We start from the raw sequence: 24,261 nt of genomic DNA, 5'->3' as shown, positions 1-24,261 counted from the left end.
ACCTGTATTAAAAATAATTTTCTTTTACAGAAGTTCCTGTTATATGACGAAGTGAAATCAGCTGTCATTAGTAAGAATAAAGAAACTTCAAATAGTACTGATAGTAAGGAAGTTGGAAGTGGAGACAAAATTGAGATGGACACACCCAGTCTGCATACAGGAAACATTCAGAATGTTGCTGTAAATAACGTTCATACTAAAGCTGTTAAGCTTGTGAATGTAACAGCTAAATGGGCTGAGGACTTGCCGGAAAATACTCTTTCGAACATTACCTTTGAATTGAGGCCAGGGGAACTTCTGGCAATCATTGGACCAGTTGGATCAGGAAAGGTATACTGGTATTCTTATAATTATGTAGTAGTTATTTACTGTAGTTTTCTATATTTCAGTATATTTCTTTGCTGCTGCTGCTAGTCTATTGCTATATCATTATTATTATTATTATTATTATTATTATTATTATTACCTCATGTGAACTGTTGTTTCGATCAGATATAAGCCATAGATTTATTGTCTTGTAGTAAGTGTGTTGTTTCCAGAAAAACTATAATTGATCTTTGGGTACCCGTTCGTCCATCATCCCATCTAGCTAGATGATGTTTGTGTTTTTGGAGTCTTTCGATTGTGGTTCCTAAAGTACTTATTACTATTGGTATGACTTGTTTTTAAGTTCTAAATTGAAGGGCTCAGAAAAAAAGCTGGTACAAGTGACATTTCTAAAACTTTTGGGAAATTGTGAATGTATTATAATATGAAATTAAAAATTCAGAACACATATATTCCAACTGTAACTTGTATCACCTTTGCCACAAATACACTTATAAGGATTGTAAAAACTCTTAACATGTAAAATTTAAATTAAGTCTGAGTAATATTAATATGATTAGTAGTATACATAAAATTGAAATGTGAGTAATTAGAAAAAAAATGGTACAAGTGCATCAGCTGTGAAAATGTTTCATTCATTCATTCATTTATTATATTCCATAGATCTTACATGAGCAATGAAGCTTTAAGATGTGGAACAAGTCAAAATTTTACAATATTACAATTACAGTTTTTACAAATTTTTACAATATTTTACAGTTTTACAATTTAGTAATTTTCTACAATTTTCTGCAATTTTTTACAATATTTTGGCGAGATGTAGTGAGATGAGGTGAAGTCCTTGTTGCTTTTCAAAATTCTGCAGTACACTGTCTGAGTCACACTTTGCACTAATGTCAATCATTACAATGCATTAGTCACTATCTGTTTCAAACACACTGCTGCATGAGTCAGATTCAGTGTCCTTTGACAGTGTCATAGATGCTCTTTGTCCTCCCCTAGACCACGTCCAAGACTAAAGGTTTCTTGTTGAAATACTTCATTATTTCTATTAATAATATTAATTATTATTATTTATTTATTTAGATGAGTAAAAAAAGGGTTTGAATATTGACATGAAGTTATGTTTCCATTCTTCACAATGACATGTTAGTAGTGGTCATTTATTATGAGATAAACATGATATTATTACCCAGTTAAGTAACTAATAATGCTTGCTTTTCATAATCGTTGATAATACATCACAATAAATTACTTTCTTCTTGTTTTTAGCCATCTTACATAAGGCATATAACCGTTTGAAGAAGACAATGCATTTATACTATATTTTTTCTGAGCATTCCACTGTTTTTCCAAAGAGTCCAAACTTTAGGGTAACATATGACAGCACCAATCGAAGATTCAACTGTACCACTTTTTTCCTGAGTTTTTCACATAACATAGAGTATATATCATATAAAATCAATTTTTCAGATTTTGTCACTTGTACCACTTTTTTCCTGAGCCCTTCAATTATCCTTAATTCCACATACATACAAACATGTGCATGCACACATCCACAAACACAAAGTATTTTCTTAGTCTTTAGATACTGGACACACTACATTGATAAGTGTACATCTGTTGACTTTCTTTTTGTGTTCAATGATTATTGTAATCGTAATTTTTATTACAGTTGAACCACCGTACCATGAAAACTGATGTAACGATAAACGCTGTTGCAACGATCAATTTTATCAGTCCTGGCGTATTTCTTATATTTTGAATATGTTTGATCGATCATTACAACTATGATCAAATTTTGGATTTTGCCCTTGCTTAGCCAACTAACACATCTTGCAATGCAGAAATTGGTTGCTTGACGGTTGTCAGCCCACTTTGAGGTCTGTGGATATAGAGGGAAAAATTGGATCGGTGTCTGGCAGAGTTCCCGGGTAGCTCAATTGGTAGAGTGTTGGTACATTTAACCAAAGGTCCCTGGTTCGATACCTGGTCCCGGAACAATTTTTCCCTCGAAATTATTCAAATCAAATTCACAGGGGTTATACCTGAAAGCTTGATTTGCATAATACACGTCACTGTTCGTTAACAGAAAACCACAATTTAAGTCACAAAGAGTTAGTGTGCACTCAATGTTTGTTGCTTGACAGTTGTCAGCTCACTTTGAGGTTGGAGGATATAGAGGAAAAATTGGATCGGTGTCTGGTAGAGTTCCCGGGTAGCTCAGTTGGTAGAGCATTGGTACGTTTAACCAAAGGTCCTGGGTTCGATACCCGGTCCCAGAACAATTTTTCCCTCGAAATTATTCAAATCAACTTCACCTGAAAACTTGATTTGTGGAATGCAGAAGTACTCTTCATACTGCAGTTCTAATTCATCCACCAATTATTTAAAGTGTCTTTTCTGGAGAAAACTGGTCCTATTTTGTTGACAATCTGCATTACAATTCCCATTGCTTTATTTATGTCCTAAGAACTTACCACATAGTAATTACTGATGTGTAATGCAGGATATGACAGAAATTTGGAAAACTTTGATCTTTTCGGCACTTAGCCAGGAAGAAAATGTTGTAATCTCTTAGAGCTGGAGTCGATCAGTAGTAATACGAAACTGCTTTACTGCAAAATAAATATTTTCATCCCTTGTATGGGCTTTCAGAGAATCAGTTTCAATAATTCGAGGAGTGGCCGGCCATAAATAATGTTCATTATTACAGTTTCCAGAAACATTTGTCTCTTTCGTAAATAATACTCGCAATCTACTAAATCTGTTCTTACAATCTATTGTTAGATTGTGATCGATGTGTTGCTTGCTCCTACTTCAGACACTGATGCTGTATTGGATCTAATGTCTTAAGCTTTGATTTATTTGCAGAGCCATATATAAAACAAGCACAGTCGAGCTTACATTGCATAATAACATGATAATGGTTGTTCGATCTTCACTTCATCATACCTTTAATAACAAGCATAATGTGAAGACCTCCCCACTACCTGATCTCAATCAATCCACTTCACACAGCCTATCCTTTAAACACGACTGTAATTTACAAACCTAATTGCAAGTTGTACACAAGCGCGAGCCACAACTTTATTCCCACGAGAATAACTCCCCATGGCCCTTCACTATAGTCCAGACAGTCCAATGAGTATTCAGCTTTTGGGGATACGTGATTGATTATATTGTAATTCCCTTCCATCACTTGTAACACGCCAGAACAATGCATTTGCCCTGATAAGCAAAATTGTCCTCTAGTGTTTCAAGTTTCAGATCATAGAGATTGGGAGAAGTTGCATTTGAAACCATTAACAGGAGCACAGAAATAGGAAAGAACTCCCTTTATGTAACAGAAATTAAAAACACTAGAAACCTAACCTGATATCCTAATATATAGCTGAAAGTAGAAGGAAGATTTGCCTCTAAATACCAAGCTAATGACGAATGCCATTTGACAGAAGAACAGAGAAACAGCTCAAATGATGTGATGGGCATTCTGCCTGTAATGGTAGCAGGTTTTAAGAGAGAAAGTAATGAAAAAGAGGAAAATATGACGGGAAATAAATGATGATCGGTAATAAATGACAGGAAAGAAAGCATAAGAGTCATCATTACACCTTCAACCTATGAAACGTACCTTGACTGGAGCATTTCTTGTTATGAATCAGTTTGTTAGGCGTGAGTGAATAATGCAGAGTCGAATACGTTTTAATATTCAGGGCACTTTTAAGCCTAAATGTCAATTTAATAAAAAGAAAATTAATATTATAAATGATCACAATATGCATGTAGCTATTTTATTTAAATTTGTGAAGAATTAATTACATAGATCTACACAAGCTGTACAGCTTGATTCAGGGATTTTGGCCCCTGCAAAAAGTAAGTAGATAGACTAAGAGCGAGTTACTCATTATCACTGGCGGGTTGGGTCACAAAGGTCAGACCGCGCAGTCATAACACCTAACACTTCGTCTTAAAACACAATATTCTTCTACACATCCCATCACTAACCACTACATCTGTTGACTAAACAATGTCATGATGACTCATATTTTCTTGACATGAGTGTCCCGCAGCTTCGAGCATAGATATTATTTTCATTCTTCCTCTTTCCTCTTCCCCTCCTATGCATATTTGTGATTAAATTTCTTTGTTATGACTCAACACACAGCTCGCTCACTAGCCATATAACCAAGGACAGGGGCCATTAATGCTGAATCGAGCTGCATAACATATAAACGAAGTCAAAGTCTTAATTTTGGAATTATAGAAAATGCCTTTTGTGTGTAATCCATAAAGGGAAAGTTCATATTAAATTGAGGTAATGTCTTTTTATTATTAGTGAAGTTCAAGAAAGTAAACTGTAAATAACAATATTAAGTTGCAACATGATAAACGAACTGAATTATTGTGAAATGCGTGAAATGTGTAAAGAGAAAGTATTATGTGTCACCTTCGTGACAATAATTTTTTCTGTTGCCAAACTTCATATTCATAAATGTCCTTGTAATAAATGCATTGAATATGCATTTTCTTATTTCAGTGATCTTACATATTGATCTAAAAATGTACCACTTTTTCAGACATCTCTGCTCCATGCCATTCTGAAAGAACTTCCTCTTACCAATGGGTCAATTATTGTAGGAGGTTCATTGTCATATGCATCACAGGAGCCATGGCTCTTCACAGGCAGTGTAAGACAGAACATCTTATTTGGACAGTCTATGAACAGGAAGCGATACAAGGAAGTGGTGAGGGTGTGTGCCCTTGAACAGGACTTTCAGATGTTGCCTTATGGTGACAAGACCATTGTTGGAGAGAGAGGTGTCACGCTCAGTGGTGGTCAGAGGGCAAGAATCAACCTGGCAAGGTAACTTATGCTTGAAGGCACAGTGGTATTAAGTACAAAACCCGAAAACCACGTGTCATTGTTTACTGTAGAGGTATTTTCACCTGACTAATAGTACAAACAGAACATACAGTACATAACCGTGTAAGGTAATATATTGTGTGATTTTCGGAAACTTATTCTGCGTTAAATCTGTTATACACCTCAATAGACTCTTCTTTTTTCCTCTTCTTTTCTTATATCACTTTCCTTCTTTCCTTTTTCCACCTCTTCCATTTGTCCTCATCTTCTTTTTTCTTTTTTACCTTTTCCTTTTTTTACTTTCTCATCATACGAAATATAAAGAGGAAGTAAGGTGTCATCTGTCAATGATGCATATGAATTTTTTTCAGTGGTGGTTACTTGACTTTACATCTTGTACACCACAAATTCCACTTGGATCTACCAGGATTCGAATCAGGTTTGCCAATGTGGAAAGCTGATGCTCTAACCATTTGGCTAATCATGCGCCCATGAAATATAATTTTTATAAAAATCAACAGGCTTTTATTAGAAAAATGACATGAAGTGACTAAACTGAAAATCGTCTCTAAAGATTCCCCTCACATGTATTCTTTTGCTTAAGATGATTAAAGAATTAACTATATAAATTCTATTATTCCCCTTGCTGCATCCTGGTGAACGCCCCAAATTACAATATTGTTTTACACCTTACTCTTCAACATTCTGCTTTCACAGTGCTGCTGGTAATTTAAAAAGTGATATATCTGCTTTGAATTTCTTTATGAAGCTCCATTCCTTCTTAATATCTGTTATTTTTTAAATTTTGATTTTCGTAAATACCAGAATAATTATTATATACAGTATTAGCAATTATAAAATCTTTTTAGAAATGATTACCGGTATATAAATTTCTGATTTATGAATTGAAACCTCCATTTACAGAACTTTTTACATCCAGTATACACTGTTTTCTGCAGATTTTATTAAATTGTACAACTTGTCTTCAAAAGTTAATTTCTGTTTACGATTCGAAGACATGTTGTAAAACAGGGAAAACCATAAATGTATTATATCTTAATATTTTTTTTTTTACAGTTCTTTTAAAATTTCATGTAATATTATTTTAGAACAAATAAATATGTTTTCTGTTTATTGTAAAATCGCAAGTATGATGATTATTTTGCTAAGAACTGAGCCAGAACTATCGAAAGTCTTTAAAAATGGTGAGTGAGAGGTAGGGTTACAAGTACAGTAAAATCCCTTGTATCTGGTACCCAAATAACTGGCAATACCAAAACAATGGCACTTTTAGCCAGGGTTGCCATATGTACGACTATAATCGTACACATACGACTATTTTGATTAATTGTACGAGGTACGACCGAACACTATGTCGTACGCAATTTTGTACGACTATTTTTTGAAGGGACAAAATTATTTTGGAACTTATAATGTTGGTCTATATTAAAATAAAATTAACAGTTAATTCGTCATTTTTCTTCATTCAGTATGTCATTGACTAATATGAAAAAAAAAAAAAAAACATGCTTTAAAGGAATAAAAGATGCTTTGAAAATCAATATGGTGACTATATTTGCCATGCAAGTCATAATTCGTCATCTTGAGCTCCAGGTTTCTTGTATGGTGCTGTTATATCAAAGTAACAAGAGTTCAGGGGTCTGCTAATTTCCTTGTTTGTTCAACACTGAAGTATTTTATCAATTAAATACTAGTAGTACCGCAATAGGATTAAGAAGTCTAAACGCGCGGACAATAAATTATTTAGCGACACCTTAGCGACTGCAGGTGGGTTAATTTTATGTAATCATCAGCTGCTGCATTGATTGATATTAAATATCTACCGTTGCGCCGGCCAAAGATAAAGTTTCTTCTGACTTTCAGTATAATGTTGTTTCAGACCGAGCGTCATCGTGCGTGCTTTACACAGGGATGACAGTCTCGATGAAGAATGGTAATACGAATGCTGAAATGTCATTGTGGATGTGAACAATAGTTAGTAACATTCCTAATTGGAACTAAAATGTTACGGCAAAATTTTTTAAATATTATTTATAGGCCTATTAACCACCTTTTTGGGGGTTACGTGAAATATATTTTTGCGCACCATCTATAAAAATAGTAAAATGATAAATGTACGACAATTTTATGTTGAAGTACGACATTTCTCATAAGTTGGTACGACGGTTGCGTCTCCTTTATCTGGCAACCCTGCTTTTAGCTAGGCCAAAAAAGAAAAAGTCATTCATGTGAAAGGGAAGAGTCGGACGAAGATGTGAGTGGTTTTCGTGGATTGCACATGCCGCATATTGTGTTTACTTTTTACATTGTTCATGCGTGAAAATATAGACAGAAAACCCCATTATGCCCATGGGGTAGATTGGGCAGCATCAGTAAGTTGCCACTTGCCTTGTAAACAATGTGCAGAGATATCTTTAAATTTATCACTTGAACTCGCTAGTTTCGAGGGGGTATTGGATGAATCTAAATAGGAAAATGTGAAATTCTCTGTTCCTATAGTGCCTAAAGGTTTCATTCATGTGATAGATAGCATCATGGCTACTAACACTATGCACAAGAGAAACATCCTCACACTGAAGCAAAAGGTTGAATTACTCGAGAAAATTGAGAGAGGAGTTAGTAGATCCAAATTAATGGGCGAATATAAAGTTGGATGTTTAACTTTATATGATATAAAGAAACAAGGCAGTCAACTTTAGCGATTCATAAGTAACAATGAATCTACAAAAGTTGTGGAAAACTGGAATCTCACTGTGAAGAATTAGATCATATTCTATAAGAATGGTTCGCAATTAAAAGATCTGAGGGAAAGTGCATTTCTGGGCTGATGCTACAAGAAAAAGCCAATTTATACCAGAAAATGAAACTGCAAAGTGAGTGTGAATTTTGCATTGGAAGACTTAACAGATTCAAAGAGGGACTTGGAATCTGAAAACTAGATGTGTCCGGTGAACAAAGGAGTGTCAACAAAGTGTCCGCGAATCAGTTTATTAATCAGTTCCAGAAAATTGTGTCTGAGAGTAATGTTAGTGTGAAACAATTAATATATAACGCAGATGAAACTGATTTATTATCGAGGTGTCTTCCTACAACAACACTGGCGTGTGCATTGGAATCCTTGCCTAAGTGCTTGAAACAAAACAAAGATCGTTCAGTGAATATTCAAACCGAGAATTAGTGTATTTTTGTGTTAAGTGATTTGTTTTAATAAAGAAAATCCACACAGTTTTATGTTATTTAGTTATGATCAAGTGACTGAGAAATAAGCTTCATATAGCTGCAGTTTCAACAGGTTGGCGTCATAAAATACGAACAGGTAATTTGTTAAAATACTTATTCAATTATCCAGCAAAATCTCGTATCTGAAATTTGCCTCGTCCCATTGGTGCTGGATAAGAGGGATTCTATTATATATATATATATATATATATATATATATATGATGAACAAATTCATCATCAAATCGTCTGTAGAAACAATACTTAGTACTTCGTTTAGGGGGGGGAAAAAAACAGAAAAGGTATTCGATCTTGAACAAATTAATATATTTATTTAATTCTTTCTCGGAAATATTTCATTTTGCATTATGTTTCAGGAAAAAGAAATTGAATTTTAAATTATTTTAAAAGTTTACAGGAAACGTTTTCCTTAATATTTATAGGTGACTTTAAACTTTTAGTAGGAATCAGAGTGCTACAGAACAGCACTTACAATCGGTTTATATTCGACCGGTTGCAGATCAATTGGCGAGGTTGGATATTAGTTTGAATATCTGGCCTTGAAGCGGTTGCACCTGGCTAGACAGAATCACAGATATAAAGAACAGAATAACAACTGCATTTCACCATACAGGAACTCTGATGGCATTTTGTAACTACACAAATGGAGTAATTGAAGGAAATTTACTTTTCCTAATTAAAAAAAGGGTTAGCTTGAAATTCTTAGGAAAATATTTGGGGCTAAGAGGGATGAAGTTACAGGAGAATGGAGATAGTTACACAACGCAGATGCACGCATTGTATTCTTCACCTGACATAATTAGGAACATTAAATCCAGAAGTTTGAGATGGGCAGGGCATGTAGCATGTATGTGCGAATCCAGAAATGCATAAAAGAGCAAATATGTACACACTTATTATTGTAACTTTCATACTTTAAACTCAAAATACATAGGCTACTTTTGAAAGAGTAGTTGTTAATATAGCCTATGCCTTTTAATTATTCTAAGTGGATGTATTATTATTTCTCTAATAAATCATTTTTAAGAAGATAACAAGTTATTAACAAAAATAAAATCACTCTCAATTCTAATGATTGTAGTTTCATGATGCGTCCTTCAATCAATGAGAAGAAAGGAGGAAATATCATTTGAAAGGTACATGTTGATAATCGTGTTCTTGCAACAATTCTTGGAACTCCTGGATGGCTCAGTATTATATGTCGTTCATGATCCAGAGCCGTCCACCCGAGTGAGATTCGGACATTCGTTAAACCGAATATTGGACTACTCTACTCAGAAGAGCTTGGGGCTTTCAGTAGGAATCTGTCTTTTCTATCTTTCGTAATCGGTTATGCACGACTCTGGTAGGAATACTTTAAATAAGAGTAACATAATTCGAAAGGCCAGAATAGAAATAATATTTCTTATTTCAAGCTTTTTATACTGTAATTTAAAATTTGTAGGCTTACTCACTTCCTGTATGTTGTAAGATTGTGTGTAAGAATTTTCATTCATGGTGTTTACAGAGCAGTTTACAAGGAAGCAGATATATATCTACTTGATGATCCACTGTCTGCTGTGGACACTCATGTTGGGCGACATTTGTTTGAAGATTGTCTTTGTGATTTTTTGCATTCCAAGTCCATTGTGCTGGTCACACATCAACTGCAATATCTTCATACAGCCAGGAACATTGTCATTCTTAACAATGTAAGTAATTTCTAAATGTTTTATTAGTTGTAAAATAATGTAAATAATAATAATAATAATAATAATAATAATAATCAGCATCATCATCATCATCACCATTACCACCACCATCTACAAAGACAGGCTCGTTTTCAGTGATGCTGTAGCTGCAGACACACACCGCTCATTTGCCGACACTTCAGTTTCTGCACGGTCAACAGTTGGCAGACCAATGTGACGTACATACATTCTTATTCATTGTTTTAAATCGGATGAACGGACATGGCTGACTTAGTACAATTATTTTGTAAATTAAAATTTTGATCATGCCTAAAATTGCTAATCTTTTCAAAGATTTCTGTTAAAATGTTAGCTGTTTCTTCCCATATGTTATTTTGCAGTTCATCTAATGTTCATTTTGATTTATACAAGTGCCCATAAGTGCAGTTAATGTGTAGTAGTTAGAGAATGTACAGAGAGTGTTGAAAATGTTAGTAGTAACGAATGTGCTATATTTCATCTCATAATCGTCTCATTTTTAATCCACTTTTTTTTTTCGAGTGAAAATATACTATGCGACCATTATGTAAAGAATAAATTAAAATGGTAATGATTGATCATGTCAACTTTCAGTGATCAGCTTCAATATAATGGGGGCGTGTGCAAGCAAGCAGAGCTAAGTTGCATGATTCGTAGTAGAGGGAAGGAGAGGAACTGGTGTTAGTGTGGGACAATGGAACCTTAACGTGAATAATATCTTAAAAGAAAAAAATAAAAGAAAAAATTACTGTGGCATTATTGAATTAAAAACACTGTTTTTATTGACTGAAACCTTTCACGGTATTGTTGAATCTTATGTATCAATACACTGCATATAAAATTAATAAAGTTGATTTAAAGATTGAAAACCAACGTGAAACCGAAACTTTACACTCACAGTAGTACTGATGATTGGTCAGGGAAAATTTATTAACTGAGTCAGAGAGAATCAGGGAAATGGATATGAAAATTTCTGTGTGAACCCTGTTGTATTTTCACTTGAATCAGAAACATCATTTCCAGAAACTTGACTGAAAACTCTTCCCAAGGAAATTTATAGTTTTGTATTTAATGTTCGGTGTTTAATACTGCTAATACTTTGAACTTTGCCTGCTATATTTTCAATATCATTATAATATTTACAACTATCTATGGCTTTTAGGCTATCCTCCCATCTATTCCGTGGTCTTCCAACAGGCCTTTTTCCTCCATATTGCCCCTCTAAAGTTCTCCTTGGTATCCTTCCAATCTCCATCCTGACTCTATGTCCTGCCCATTGCAGTCTCCTGATCTGTATGAAAGTTGACAACTTTCACTTCCATATATAATTATACTACGGATCATTGTTTTATATAGTTCAATTCGACTTCTGCAATTGGCTCCACGATATCTAATTAGAGGGATAAGTGAATAATATGCTTTATTGGCGACTTTAATTCAATTCTGGATTTCTATATTCTTTTCATTGTCGTGATCATTATAATATTTTCTAGCTTAAATATTTGAAATGAATTGTATGATAATTGTGTCTTTTATTATTACTTTGGATATTAGCCTGTAGCAACTACAATCTTAGTCTAAGAAATAGTAAATGTAAGTGTTTCTTACAGGGAGCAGTGGAAGCTATAGGCACATTTTCTGAGCTTCAAGAATCAGGACTGGACTTCGCTAGACAGTTGGGTTTGGACACACAAACTGAATCGGATGAAAATAATCAACATTATTCTTTAAAAAAAATATTACGACAGGATTCTGAAAGTTCTCAACTGGTAAGTATATCAGAAACTTTAGTTGTTCTATTGGCTAAAATGTTGTGAAATATATTTTGTTTCATATTATGTAGGCTACTCTCTCTCTCTCTCTCTCTCTCTCTCTCTGTCTTGTCTGTCTGTCTGTCTGTCTGTCTGTCTGTCTCTGTCTCTGTCTCTGTTAGAAGCCAGTGGATTAGACAAACGTATATTCAATTAATGTCAGTGGGCTAAACTGTGAAGATTAAATTCATTACGTTTTACCAGTAACTTAAGTAATTAGTGGTAGCTGAGCATTCTTTCTTTTGTCTATTTTTGTTTCATAAATTTTGCCACTAATCATGTCAGTTCTGGGCATAGAACTAGTAAAATAAAACATTATGGTTAGTACAGTTATGGTGAAATAAAATTAAAATTCTATATTCAATATCTTATTTATTTTCGTACATGAACTTTTGTATTGAATAATGATTTTGATGATAGAATAAATGTTTTAAAGATGACTTAAATTGATTTTATACTGGTCTTGATTGTTAATTAAGAACATAACAATCGAATATATATTATATTCGCATTTTAGTATTAATATTTGTAATTTTTAATAGCACAAGTCCTTTTATCAAAGTTAAAATCAAATCGAGCATAAAAATAAGCTGTAAATACAGATTGAAAAGCCATATGAAAATACTCATATGACCATAAGTAACTGTATGGTTGAACTTCCATTCCGGAGAAATCAGATGGCCAATTTATCTTTCCATAGAGTATATAAAAAGACAGAAATTTGCTTAAAGTCCACCGCTATAGAACAACAATATATACTTAAATGATAATATGATCAAAGAAAGATGATAAATTACTTTGAAGTGACAATGCCAATATTACTTTAACCTACACTAATAGCCTTTGACAGGGTTTTCCTTATCAAATGATTTTGTCTGTATATCTAATGTATTGTCTAAGATACTAATTCAGACATTATTCCATCATGAATTTTTTATGTTCAAACCTCATGAGGGTAAAAAATTTTAACGAGTTATGTTTTATCTTTCGTTCATAAAGTTATAAAAATTGTTTAAAAATTTAAGTAATTAAATTTACATAATCTTTTTGTACACATTTTATTTTAATTTATAATTTTTGATATTCCGTTGTTAACATTTTTATAATGTCAATGTTATGCAAGAATTCCAGCTGTAAGGAATACGAAATAAACTGGATTTCATTTAAAGAAAATAAATTTTAGCTTGATCCTGTAAATTATTATTGAATTATTACGGTTTTATTTAACGCGAATGTTTTAAATATTTTGTCTGTATCACTGTCATTCAATCATTATAGATAGAATACATTGTGATAATGCTAATCATATATTATAGATGGCAATAAGTACAAATTATTGTTCTGGTCTTTGTAACTGTTTCAATCTTGTAATATGCTTTCGCAAGTATTAAAAATTAGTGTATTCCTTCTTACTTGACTACAAGACATAGCTGATAATAGAGGTTAATGGAATTCATACTGAATGGATTGCCAAAACAGCCCTTTTCGGGGCTACATAATTCTTCCAAAATGTATTCAAGAGACATACTGTACAATTCTGAGTAACGAATTACAAATATGTAATAATAATAATAAAAAAACAGTGACAGCCAGGGATCAAACATGGAACATTTTGTTGGCAGGCTATCACGCTACCATTCAGCTATCAAGGAGGTATGGAATGCATGAGTGTAACATTGAAGTTGGTTGGCATATGTTAATATTATCTCTGATATCTATTTTTCAATCAACAAGCATTCTCACAAGCTTCTCAATATTCTATGAGTATCATCCCAAAAGTGAGTTTATAATGTATATTTCTCGATGTTATACAGGGTTGGGTACGAATAACTGGCCCACTTCATCTTACTTGTTCTGAGACTAAATGTTCTCCTAAATTAATTAATGCGATAAAATGAAATAAAAATGAAGCATTGGAATGGCTGAGAATAGAAGGAGAAATAGTTCAGTATAAGAAAAAGAATAGTTTCAGCCCAAGTGATTCGTGCCCAGCCCTGTATAAATAGTTTGTACACAACACACTATGAATTGTGTTCTTCACTTAACACTTCATTTTTACACATAGTCTCCATGGCAATTGAGGCATTTGTCTAACTGTGAGACAAGTTTTTCGATGCCACTCTCGTAAAATGTGGTATCCTGACCTTTAAGCCAATGTTTCACTGCTGTAGTACCATATATAGCTGCATTAATTGTTGCTCTGTTCTCCACCTTTCTGATATCAGAAGGCAATAGCCATCACTTTGCCAGCTTACTTCATGATCTTGAATTTCTTGGTTTGCTTCCACTACATGCTTGTCCTTTTCGTTTCTGTCTCCTCACCACTGACAATGTGTTCAACAAATCTTGGCTGGTAATGGTATATTGTTGCAAGAATGACGGGATACAAGCCATTCTCTGAGTTTTGTGGTCTTCAGAAAGGTTTCGTGTGACCCATCGTGCTGCTAGACCAATTTGATTATTATGGAATTAAAGGCGTTGCACATCAATGGTTTCACTCATATCTCATAGATAGGAAACAGAAAGTCGAAATCAGTACAATTATGAAATCTACCTCGATATGGGGAACTATTAATAATGGATTTCCTCAAGATTCAATATTTTTTTCTAGTGTTCATAAATGATATTGCCCCCCTAATAAAAGATGTAAGTCATCCCATATTATTTGCAAACTGACACAAGTATAGTAATTACAGCCAATAACTCCAACAGATTCCAATCTTCAATAGAAGAAATTCTCTTCAAAATATGTGACTGGTTCTCAGTCAATAAATTAGTATTAAATTGTAACAAAACTAACATAATTCAATTTAAATCCTGTCCAAATTCAACCTTGAAAATTTCAAGCACAGTAATTAACAATAGGTCCCTATTAGAAACAACAACAACAACCAAATTTCTTGGCTTAAAAATTGATAATGTGTTACATTGGAAAAATCGTATTAAAGAAATTATCCCTAAACTAAATTCAGCATGTTTTACTATTAGATCTATGCAAAAGATAGTAAATATCAATACCTTAAAAACAATATACTTTGCATACTTCCACTCGGTAATGAGTTTGGGGATAATATTCTGGGGAAATTCCACAGATAGTAACAGTATATTCCTATTACAAAAAGAGTAATTAGAATGATAGTAGGTGCCAAATCTAGGGAATCGTGTAGGACTATTGAAAAAAAACTACAAATAATGCCCATGGCTTGTCAGTATATTTTTTTCATCTTCCTCGTATGTATTCGTGAAAACTTTGTAATTAATTTAACAGTTCATAGCATAAATACACGTCAAGGAAATTACTTTCATACTCCATCAACAAGTCTATCATGCTATCAAAAAGGAGTGCGTTGTATGGCAGTAAAAATTTTTAATAGCCTCCCTATAGATATAAAGAATGAAACTCAAAACATAAGATTATTTAGGGCCAAATTAAAGAAGTACCTAATTTATCATGCCTTCTATTCTGTAGGTGAATTCATGACTTTCAATAACGCTTCATGAAATTGATACTAAAACTTTGTATTGTACTATTAGATTATATTGTAAACCTCGTCTGTATATATTTCATCTAGACTGTGACTATAAATTGAGACTTTATAACAGTATTAAATTTTTGACTTGTTCCATATTCTAGCTGTGAAGCAATGTATGAATACCTTGGAATGTTAATAAATACAATACAATACACACTTTGTGACATCCCAACTGCTAAATAATGCAGCTAACTGTTCTACGTGAGAGACACAAGTTATGTATCAATTTTGCAACAATTTTATTGCAATCAGTCTAGCATCAAGTTTACAGTCTATGATAAATGTCTTGTAAACTTGCTTTTGGGACAATCCTCGTATATCTTGATACAATGCATGTTCTTGTATATCATAACAACTGAATTAGTTTTCATTGTATTATTGTGCTGCTTTATATGTATGTTGAATTTATGCCAACAACTGTACTGTTTGACGCTCAGTTCGAAAAACAGGACCCATCACTTAATGTTTCCGTAACCGTACTTCAGCTGTATTCTGTCAAATATATTCTCTTTCTCAGCACATTCACCTTGTATGCTCTTATTGTTGCCTGTGTTAAGTATATAATCATATTAAATGCTCTGATGATAAATTTTATGATTGGTAGACTGTGGAAGTTTATGCATTTAAAAATCAAATAATATGCATGCATTTATTCACTTAAAATTGCTTACATACAGTATGCATTGAAAATAAATCATATGCAGTAGAAATTACTGCTTAGCCAAAGTATGTTTACGTTGCTGCTTTATTCTGGTCAAATATAAAATACATTTTTATAATATAAATAATGTAAAAATGGCAATATTAAAATAATGACATTTAAAGTAATACCAATGGTAATAATTTAATAGGTAATATAATTTGCATGTAAGGCACGCGAAAATATAGTCGAAGTTGAAACTATTTACATACAAATTAATTAAAATTATGTTCAGTATATTCCTGTACTGTGTGAAAAATTTTTGATGAGCATGTCTTTTTGATTTAGTTTTAAAAACTCTGATATTATTAATATTTCTAAAGTTAAGAGGAATGTATTAAAAAGTTTCACGCCCATAACAAAATGGCTGTTACATACTTTGGTTAATGTACATTTAGGAACAGTTAGGTTATGGTTATTTCTAGTCTCATGAGAATGTACCATATTAGCAGAATCATATTCATATAAGTGTTGATATACGATGTAATAAATTACCTTTGACAATTTGACACACAACGCTCTCGTATGTTCCTTCCAGGTAAGTTTGCTGTCGAGAGAAAAGCCTAAAAGTTTATTATATTTATCACTGTCAACATTATTATAAGATTAAGTACAAAAGTTTGAGTTTTACTCAGATTAAGATATAGACCATTCAGATAAATTATATAGTGTGCTTAACATATTTATATCTGTGTCATTAAAAGCTTTCGTCTGCATATGAAATAATTTTATCAGGTATGGTAGCTGGTAGATCTTTGAAAAAAATTTTAAATAGAAAAGGACCCAATACGGACCCTTGCAGAGCCCCTATATTTATAGATTTTTTTACCAGTTATATCTACAATTTATTGTCTGCCCATGAGATACGACTTAATTATAGATAATTACTCCTCCTTTGACTGGAAAAGGGTTATAAGCCAATCAAAGAAGAAAAACTATAAGGACTGTGTCATGTCTTCCCAGTTTAAAAATACTTACTTTTCACATATACCACTTCACCATTACTAGAAAGGGACTCCTCCTTCTCTTCCAGTTTTCTTTTTGATAGTAAGTTTTCTCTACTTGATTTTTCTTTTGGCATTTTGAAGACTTCTTAATACGTCAGTTTGACACGTTTTAATACAGGGTGAAATAGAAATCACACATTTATTCAGGCAAATCAATCCTGCCATTGTTGTTAAAGCAGCAGTCAAACTAAAATGAATGAAGTATTGTCGAAGCAATAAAATTAACTTCTTATTATGCTGACTTCTGGATGTGTTACTTAGAAACAATCAGAGACTTCACTGAGTCAAATTACATTGTTTCTGACAGGAAGCTAACAAACAATAAATTAAATCAGACGATAATATAAGTTTAAAACACTTTCAGCCAACACACAATGTTTTGTTGTTAAAATGTTACCAGTAGCAATAATGGAGAAACTGTTTCTTTTAAGGATTTATAGGAGACAGAAATTCATAAAAGGACAAAAATGCTGAATATATGCTCTTACATTCATGCAGAATATGCATTTATGCCATAATCCTCAAAATATTCTAAGTAAACTTGGCTTTGTTTGAATCTATAAGACATGATCAGTAAAGGGACATTTTCTTTTTTTGGTCAAGCCAAGGTTACTGAGGGTTTTCTTCAGGATTCTCCTTCCATCATTCCATTGTCACGCTCTATTTCAGTCTTCATTGACATAATTACAATAGCATTACCCAAAACGGTGCTGGTATGATATAGTATTGTGATTGGTATACAGATGAAATGAGTCCGATGAGGCCATAGGACCTTTCGCTCCCCCCTCCTCCCCCAGTGAAGGGAACTATGGTGGGACACCATCAAAACTGCAGAAATTTGCAAGTTAAATCGACAGATGGTATCACAAAGCTAAGTCACAATGTTCCCTGGAGATCAAGGATCTGTCGGTGTATAAATGAAGCCAGTTTTGTGGAGGGTACCTAATATTAATTGTCTTCAAAGACAATTGTTTCATTATTTCAGTGTTTACTTCTGATTTCAGTATTTCAGTGAATAATGTAATTTTCTATATAAATTAGATTCATATAGGTATTCAAAAGTAATTAAAACAGTGCTAACTATCACAATGTATATATTTGAATTTGTATATGCTTGCCACGGTATTTCAAACTATATCTCTTTTAGCAAGATCTTATTGTATACTTTAATTCATGACATCTTTTTGTTTATACAGAGCTCAGTATCTGGATCAGAACCTGTGAAAGTGTCTGAAATGCGAACACGTGGCACTGTGAGTTCGAAAGTTTATCAGTCGTACTTTGCTGCTGGAGGAAATTGGCTAATCACTTTTCTAGTATTTGGTGTGTGTGTACTAGGACAAGTGGCCATAAGAGCAGGAGATTACTGGATAGCATACTGGTATGTATGATAATTTGTTAGATTCATACATAATACATGAAAAATGTAACAATTTTGCTTTTAATCTAAATATACATGTCCATCCATAACTCTGCGTAACCGCAGTTAAATTTTCATGAGACCCTTAGAGATTCGTCATGGTCAAAGCAACTGTGAAATAGATTTACTTTGAAGTAAGTAGAATCCCGAATATCCATTTAATATAAGAGTTGGGTGTACAGTTAATAAAAAAATTATGATAATCCTATGTACCCCATATAATGGTTTTTATTTACGAAGTTCTTAATATAGAACTTTTGAAGTCTCCAGCATGATACAACCACTATTCGCATACTACGCAGAATTATTCTGGACAAACACTTGATTGAACTATCACCACAGTCCACTGTATGGGAATAATACCGGTATGTAACATAAAAGTGATGAAATGGAAATGCTTGTTAATTGAATTATATTTTTTACATTTTCATTTGTATTTGTCGAATACGGGGGGGGGGGGGAGAGCCATTAATCCTTCCCATTGAAGGCTTTAAGGAACCAACCTGGAAAAATACCCAATGTTCCACCTCTACCTTCCCGTGGTGCAACTGTTAGTAAGCATAATTTTACAAGCTGAACTAAAGAGAGGGGCTACTCATCAGCTTGATGAGTTAATGACCGAATTTGGTATAATTTTCCTCTATTCAATACCTAATTCCCTCTTTACCCTTTCCTATCCAGTCCTCTGACTGAACTCTTACTTTCTTCGACCCCGATGGTATTTTAGAGCATTCGAGGCCTAGGGGTTCATTTCACTTTCCTTCCTACCCTTTCTACTTTTCTATTCCTAGTGCTGACCTGCTATGGCACTAAAATCGTCCTCCAGTGGCTTAAGAGGGAAAGCTGGTGATCAACAAGATTTCCCAACTAGGTCTAGTAGACCCATCGACCAACAGCAGGTGTGATCCTCCAGACATTCTGGGGATTGTGTGTGGATGAAGTAGCCACCAAAAACGTTAAAATATAGTGTTCACTTAAATTGGCTACAACTTGCCATTTAACATATCTTTGAAAAATATTGGAGTGCAAGAGGTCAAATGACCTTATTGTCAAACTCCTGGCATTAGAAAACAACAACATTTTCATAAAAGTCAATCACTTTTATCTGTACCTTTATTCTGTTTAACACGTTGACTGCCACTTGACGCGTATATACGTCCCTATACGTGCTGTGAGTCGTATATACGCTTCATGCAGCAGTCAACGTGTTAATTTAGTTTTTATGTTCATTTGCACTTTCCTAATTCGAGAAACAGAGTCTTCTTTAAAGTTTAACTATGAAATACTTGCAAGGCAGGGCTTAGCTGTCGGCTATTAACACATTACCATAATATATTGTACTATACCCGCATCTGAGGTCTCTGTTCTGATATACAGTCACATTGGTACAAATATGAAGAAAAAAAAACCTCACAAAAAGAAACCTGATAATCTGCTGATAAGTTACTCAGGTGACATATAATTGAGGTTCCATTGGGCTTTGGTTTCTTACTTCATTTTCGACATATCAGCACTTCATAATTTCAGAATGGTCTCCGTAGCTCTGGTAGATCTGCTCTCATTTAGCAGAATGGAATGCAGTTGAAGTGCCTTCTTTAGCTCTCATCTATCGGCGTCGAATGAAATAGAAGAAAAGCTTACAAATGGCTACAGTTTAAGATGGATTGCATAATAGCTCTAGCACATTTATGTGAAATGGCAGAAAGGGAAGAATTAAATAACCAAAAGAAGAAAAGGAAATATTGGATTCATGATATATTTTTAACTAGATATACACATGGGAAATTTACGACATCATTTGACTACTTCTGTAAGATGAAATAAAATTTAATTTGTACTTTGGCATGAGTATTCAAGTTTCAACAATTTTATTATTCCATTTGGTTGAACAACATTTAATTAAACATTTTACTAGATTTCTCGCACTGTATCTCCAATAATGAGACTGGCAGTTTGTCTAATGTAAGTAAACATAACATATACATGTATGTAGAACCAGATTCGATCCTCGGCTCCGGGGCGAATCTTTCTCCATTAATAACAAATTGTAACATATGCATATTTATTTTCATTTTAAATAAAAGAAATACAAAATATGTTATAAGCTAATTTCCACAGGTGCTAGTTTCGGAATTCATCACATATACATTATATAACTGCTCCATTTTGCTGTTTTAAAGCCTCCATTTCACACTATGTTACTACTCATATAACCAATATCTTTTTTTGCTTGAATTTGTAAATCTGGTGGAAAGTTCCTCACAGTCTCAGCCATATTTAAAAAGAAATGGGTTATGGCTTCGGTTTTATTTTCTGTAGTAGCTAAAAGATTTGTCTTTTCTAAATATTCACTCAGTACGGCACCAACTTAAACAGAACGACCAGGCAATTCTGTTCTTTTGCTGTGAAATTTCCAGGATTTTTTGAGAGCCCCTTCCTTACTTCCATTACATGAGGAGCCTGTGGTTTGTTTTGGCCACTGAGTTGAATGCTAAAATAAACCAGATGAGCTAGTAATGAATAGTAACGATTCTTCTTTGTTTTGGCAAGATATAACTGCCACATGTATAATCATTAAACTTTCGATCGCCCAAATCACTATGTGTATAATGTGTATATGCATACCCTCGCACCCAATGAAAATTACTGCTTTAATGTGAAAACTGACATACAAATTTATTATAAACATAAAACAACGACTGCCTGCAATTATGGGCTGCCAGCAATAGACAAATAAGGTACTGGTTATCTGAAAATAAAGTTCAATTTTTCAGTGTTTTGGAATGTCTCTTTCCACACAGAACGAAAATAAAATCAGGACAGTATAAACTGGGAAAGGAGTCATGTTACAGTTATTCTGCCAGTAACTTTAAAGGAAACACAAAGTAATTCATTATAGGTAAATAATAAATTAATGTGATGTTTATATAATTGTCCACACTTTGAAGTAGTGGTCAGTATGTCTGACTGCAATAGTAGGTGGTGCGATATTGAATCCTGATTGGAATAAGTTGCCCGTTTGAGGTTTTTTTCTGGGGTTTTCTCAAGACCCATTAAGAGGAAATGCTGGGTAAATTTCATTGTCGTCATTATCGCCATCTTCATCCATCCTGCTTACTTCCATACTTATTTGTCATCCTAGCATTCAGGGCTAACAGAATTCGACATAATGGAAAACCTGGGTAACTTTCGATGTCATCATTACATCTTCATCTTCATCTTGCCTACTTTGATACTCATATATCATTCTAGCATACAGGGCTAATAGAATCCGACATAATGGGAAACAACTTCAAAATTTCCGAAAAGTAGGTATTAAAAAAAGTTCCATTTACATTAAATTATTATTAAGAATGAGTCTACATACCTGTAACGAGCTTTAATAATCTTACAATGATTGTATCAGTAAAATGAGTCATTTTCTAGAATATATTTCTCTCTCTCTCTCCCTCCCTCCTTCCTCCCTCCCCATCTCCCCTTCTCCTCCCTCTTGTAATATTTATTTGAAATAATTTACTTTTATTTTTGTTTTACGGATATTTGTGCAATTTAATTTATATTTCACATATATCGTATTTGTATAAGATTTTAAGTAAAAGTAAAAGATGCAATAAGCTTATGATGGGAAAACTTTCCATAACAGAAACTGTGAATGTTCTGCTACTATAAGGACAGATGATTGCGGTCTGGTGAAATTGATTTTGTATTGTGGTATCTGTAAGATATTATTCACATTGTACAGTAGATTTGATGCAAAGTAACATTAACATCTTGGTCACTCTACAAGAAGATTTATCCATAAAGGAGCAATGCGACTCGATTTTTCATTGATATTAGAGGAGAAAAATTCACTCCAGCACCAGGGATCGAACCCAGGTCCTTGGTTCTACATGCCAAGCGCTTTAACCATTGATCTATGCCAAAATTCAATCCACAGCACCAGATCGAATCCCTCTCCTCCATTGTTTTTCCCTTTGTGGCCTGACTCCAAGTTTGACATGTATGTTGACATTTTATATTAAGTCAACTGCAATTATACAAGGAGCGCACTCAATTGAGTGACTTGGTGGCCGGGATTCCACAGTAATACACACTGTTGGGCGAATAATCTACTAAGGATTAATTTTTTGGTCCTACAGAATATATCTGTTATGGTAACAATTGATATTAGAGGAGAAAAATTTGCTTCGGCTCCGATGATCGAACCCAGATCCTTGGTTCTACGTACCAAGCGCTCTACATACCGATCCGGTGCTGTGGCATAGCTCAATGGTTAGAGTGCTTGGTATGTAGAACCAAGGACTCGGGTTCGATCCCTGACGCCGGAGAAAATTTTTCTCCTCTAATATCAATTGTTACCATAATTCTGTAGGACCAAAAAATCTTTACAGCGATTTTTCATGCTTTTCGTCTTTGTTTAAATCTTTCTAGCTTCTGGTATACTTTCCTTTTGATGATATAGTTCTCCCTTGACATCACTCGCAATAGCCACATCACTGCAGTCACTTTATAATATAATGTCCAAAAGCAACAATCGTGATGTTGATATTTCTCTTGTTTTCATCTGTAACATGTCCTTAACTTCCCTACAAAGACATTCACAGTCTGCATTAGTTTCACCTGGTGCATTCATCTGTCTTTGGTATACTGTATAAAAATTGACACTCTTTTAATTACCTTTGTATATTTCTTTTGTATACCTTGTAATTTCTTATCATTTTTAATGTCTTACTAGGACGAATGTGGAAGAGTTGAGAAGAAATATAACATCGATCAGCGCTGAAGACAGCAATACTACGAATAATGCACTATTACACGATCTTTCCCAAAATGCCACACTTTTAAATGAATTGAGAGAAAATTCGACACTAGTCAACAGTGAAGACAATAAGAATATCACAAGTGCATTATTCAGTGATCTTGTAAATAATTTCACATCGGCCACAACTGATGAAATAAGTCAAAACGACTGGCAATTGATGCTGACAACAGATACATGTATCTACATATATGTTGGCTTGTTATTAAGCATAATATTTCTAACAATGACAAGTATAGTTTGCTTCTTCTCAATGTGCATGAGAGCTTCAGTAAGACTTCACAATGCCATGTTCTCCAGCATTTCCCGTGCCAAAATGTCATTCTTCAACAATAATCCCTCAGGTAATATCATCAAATTTTGTTATTTGTAAAAGAAAAATTAGATATTTAAATGTTTTACGTACGTAAGGACAATAACAACATACTGAAGTGCATACAGTATGATGAATATATAATTTTTTTAATTAAGAAATTGGCTTAGAAATATAGTTATAATAACCACTTTCATATGTTAAAATTAAAAGTAGTCAAGTTGCAACTTAGTTTTCATCTTAACACATGAAAGTGGTTAATATAACTATATTCCTAAGTGATATAAAGTGTTAAAAGTGTGTAATCAAGACATATAAGAAATTAACCTCAGTGGTTTGCTTGGAATTGGATCCAAAGTTCACAAATTCAAATTTCTCCGACAGTAATGAACTTTTTAGGAATATTAAAAGTCCTTAGAATGACTTAAATGGAAGTACAAATGAACTAGTATATTAATAGCCTAGTTCTTTTGACACAGATAAAATTACAGGTCT

General features: G+C 33.5%; 1 protein-coding gene across 8 annotated transcripts in view; it reads left to right on the top strand.

Moving 5' to 3' along the window:
- Positions 1 to 24,261, top strand: part of LOC138713627 (ATP-binding cassette sub-family C member 4-like) — a 99,020-nt gene that overhangs the window by 42,620 nt on the left and 32,139 nt on the right. For all 8 annotated transcript variants that reach the window (XR_011335948.1, XR_011335949.1, XM_069845870.1 and 5 more), the window contains 6 exons: positions 31 to 330; positions 4,908 to 5,194; positions 9,962 to 10,145; positions 11,774 to 11,932; positions 18,411 to 18,595; positions 23,370 to 23,797. Coding sequence is in view for 6 of the 8 variants with exons in the window: in XM_069845870.1 (XP_069701971.1) it covers positions 31 to 330; positions 4,908 to 5,194; positions 9,962 to 10,145; positions 11,774 to 11,932; positions 18,411 to 18,595; positions 23,370 to 23,797 (1,543 nt within the window). In the remaining 2 variants the exon portion in view is untranslated. The remainder of the gene's footprint in view (positions 1 to 30; positions 331 to 4,907; positions 5,195 to 9,961; positions 10,146 to 11,773; positions 11,933 to 18,410; positions 18,596 to 23,369; positions 23,798 to 24,261) is intronic.

Source organism: Periplaneta americana, chromosome 14, assembly GCF_040183065.1.
Source record: "Periplaneta americana isolate PAMFEO1 chromosome 14, P.americana_PAMFEO1_priV1, whole genome shotgun sequence".
In the NCBI taxonomy this organism is placed as follows: domain Eukaryota; kingdom Metazoa; phylum Arthropoda; class Insecta; order Blattodea; family Blattidae; genus Periplaneta; species Periplaneta americana.
Note: the sequence above shows the minus strand (reverse complement) of the source record. Positions and strands in the feature narration are given on the sequence as shown.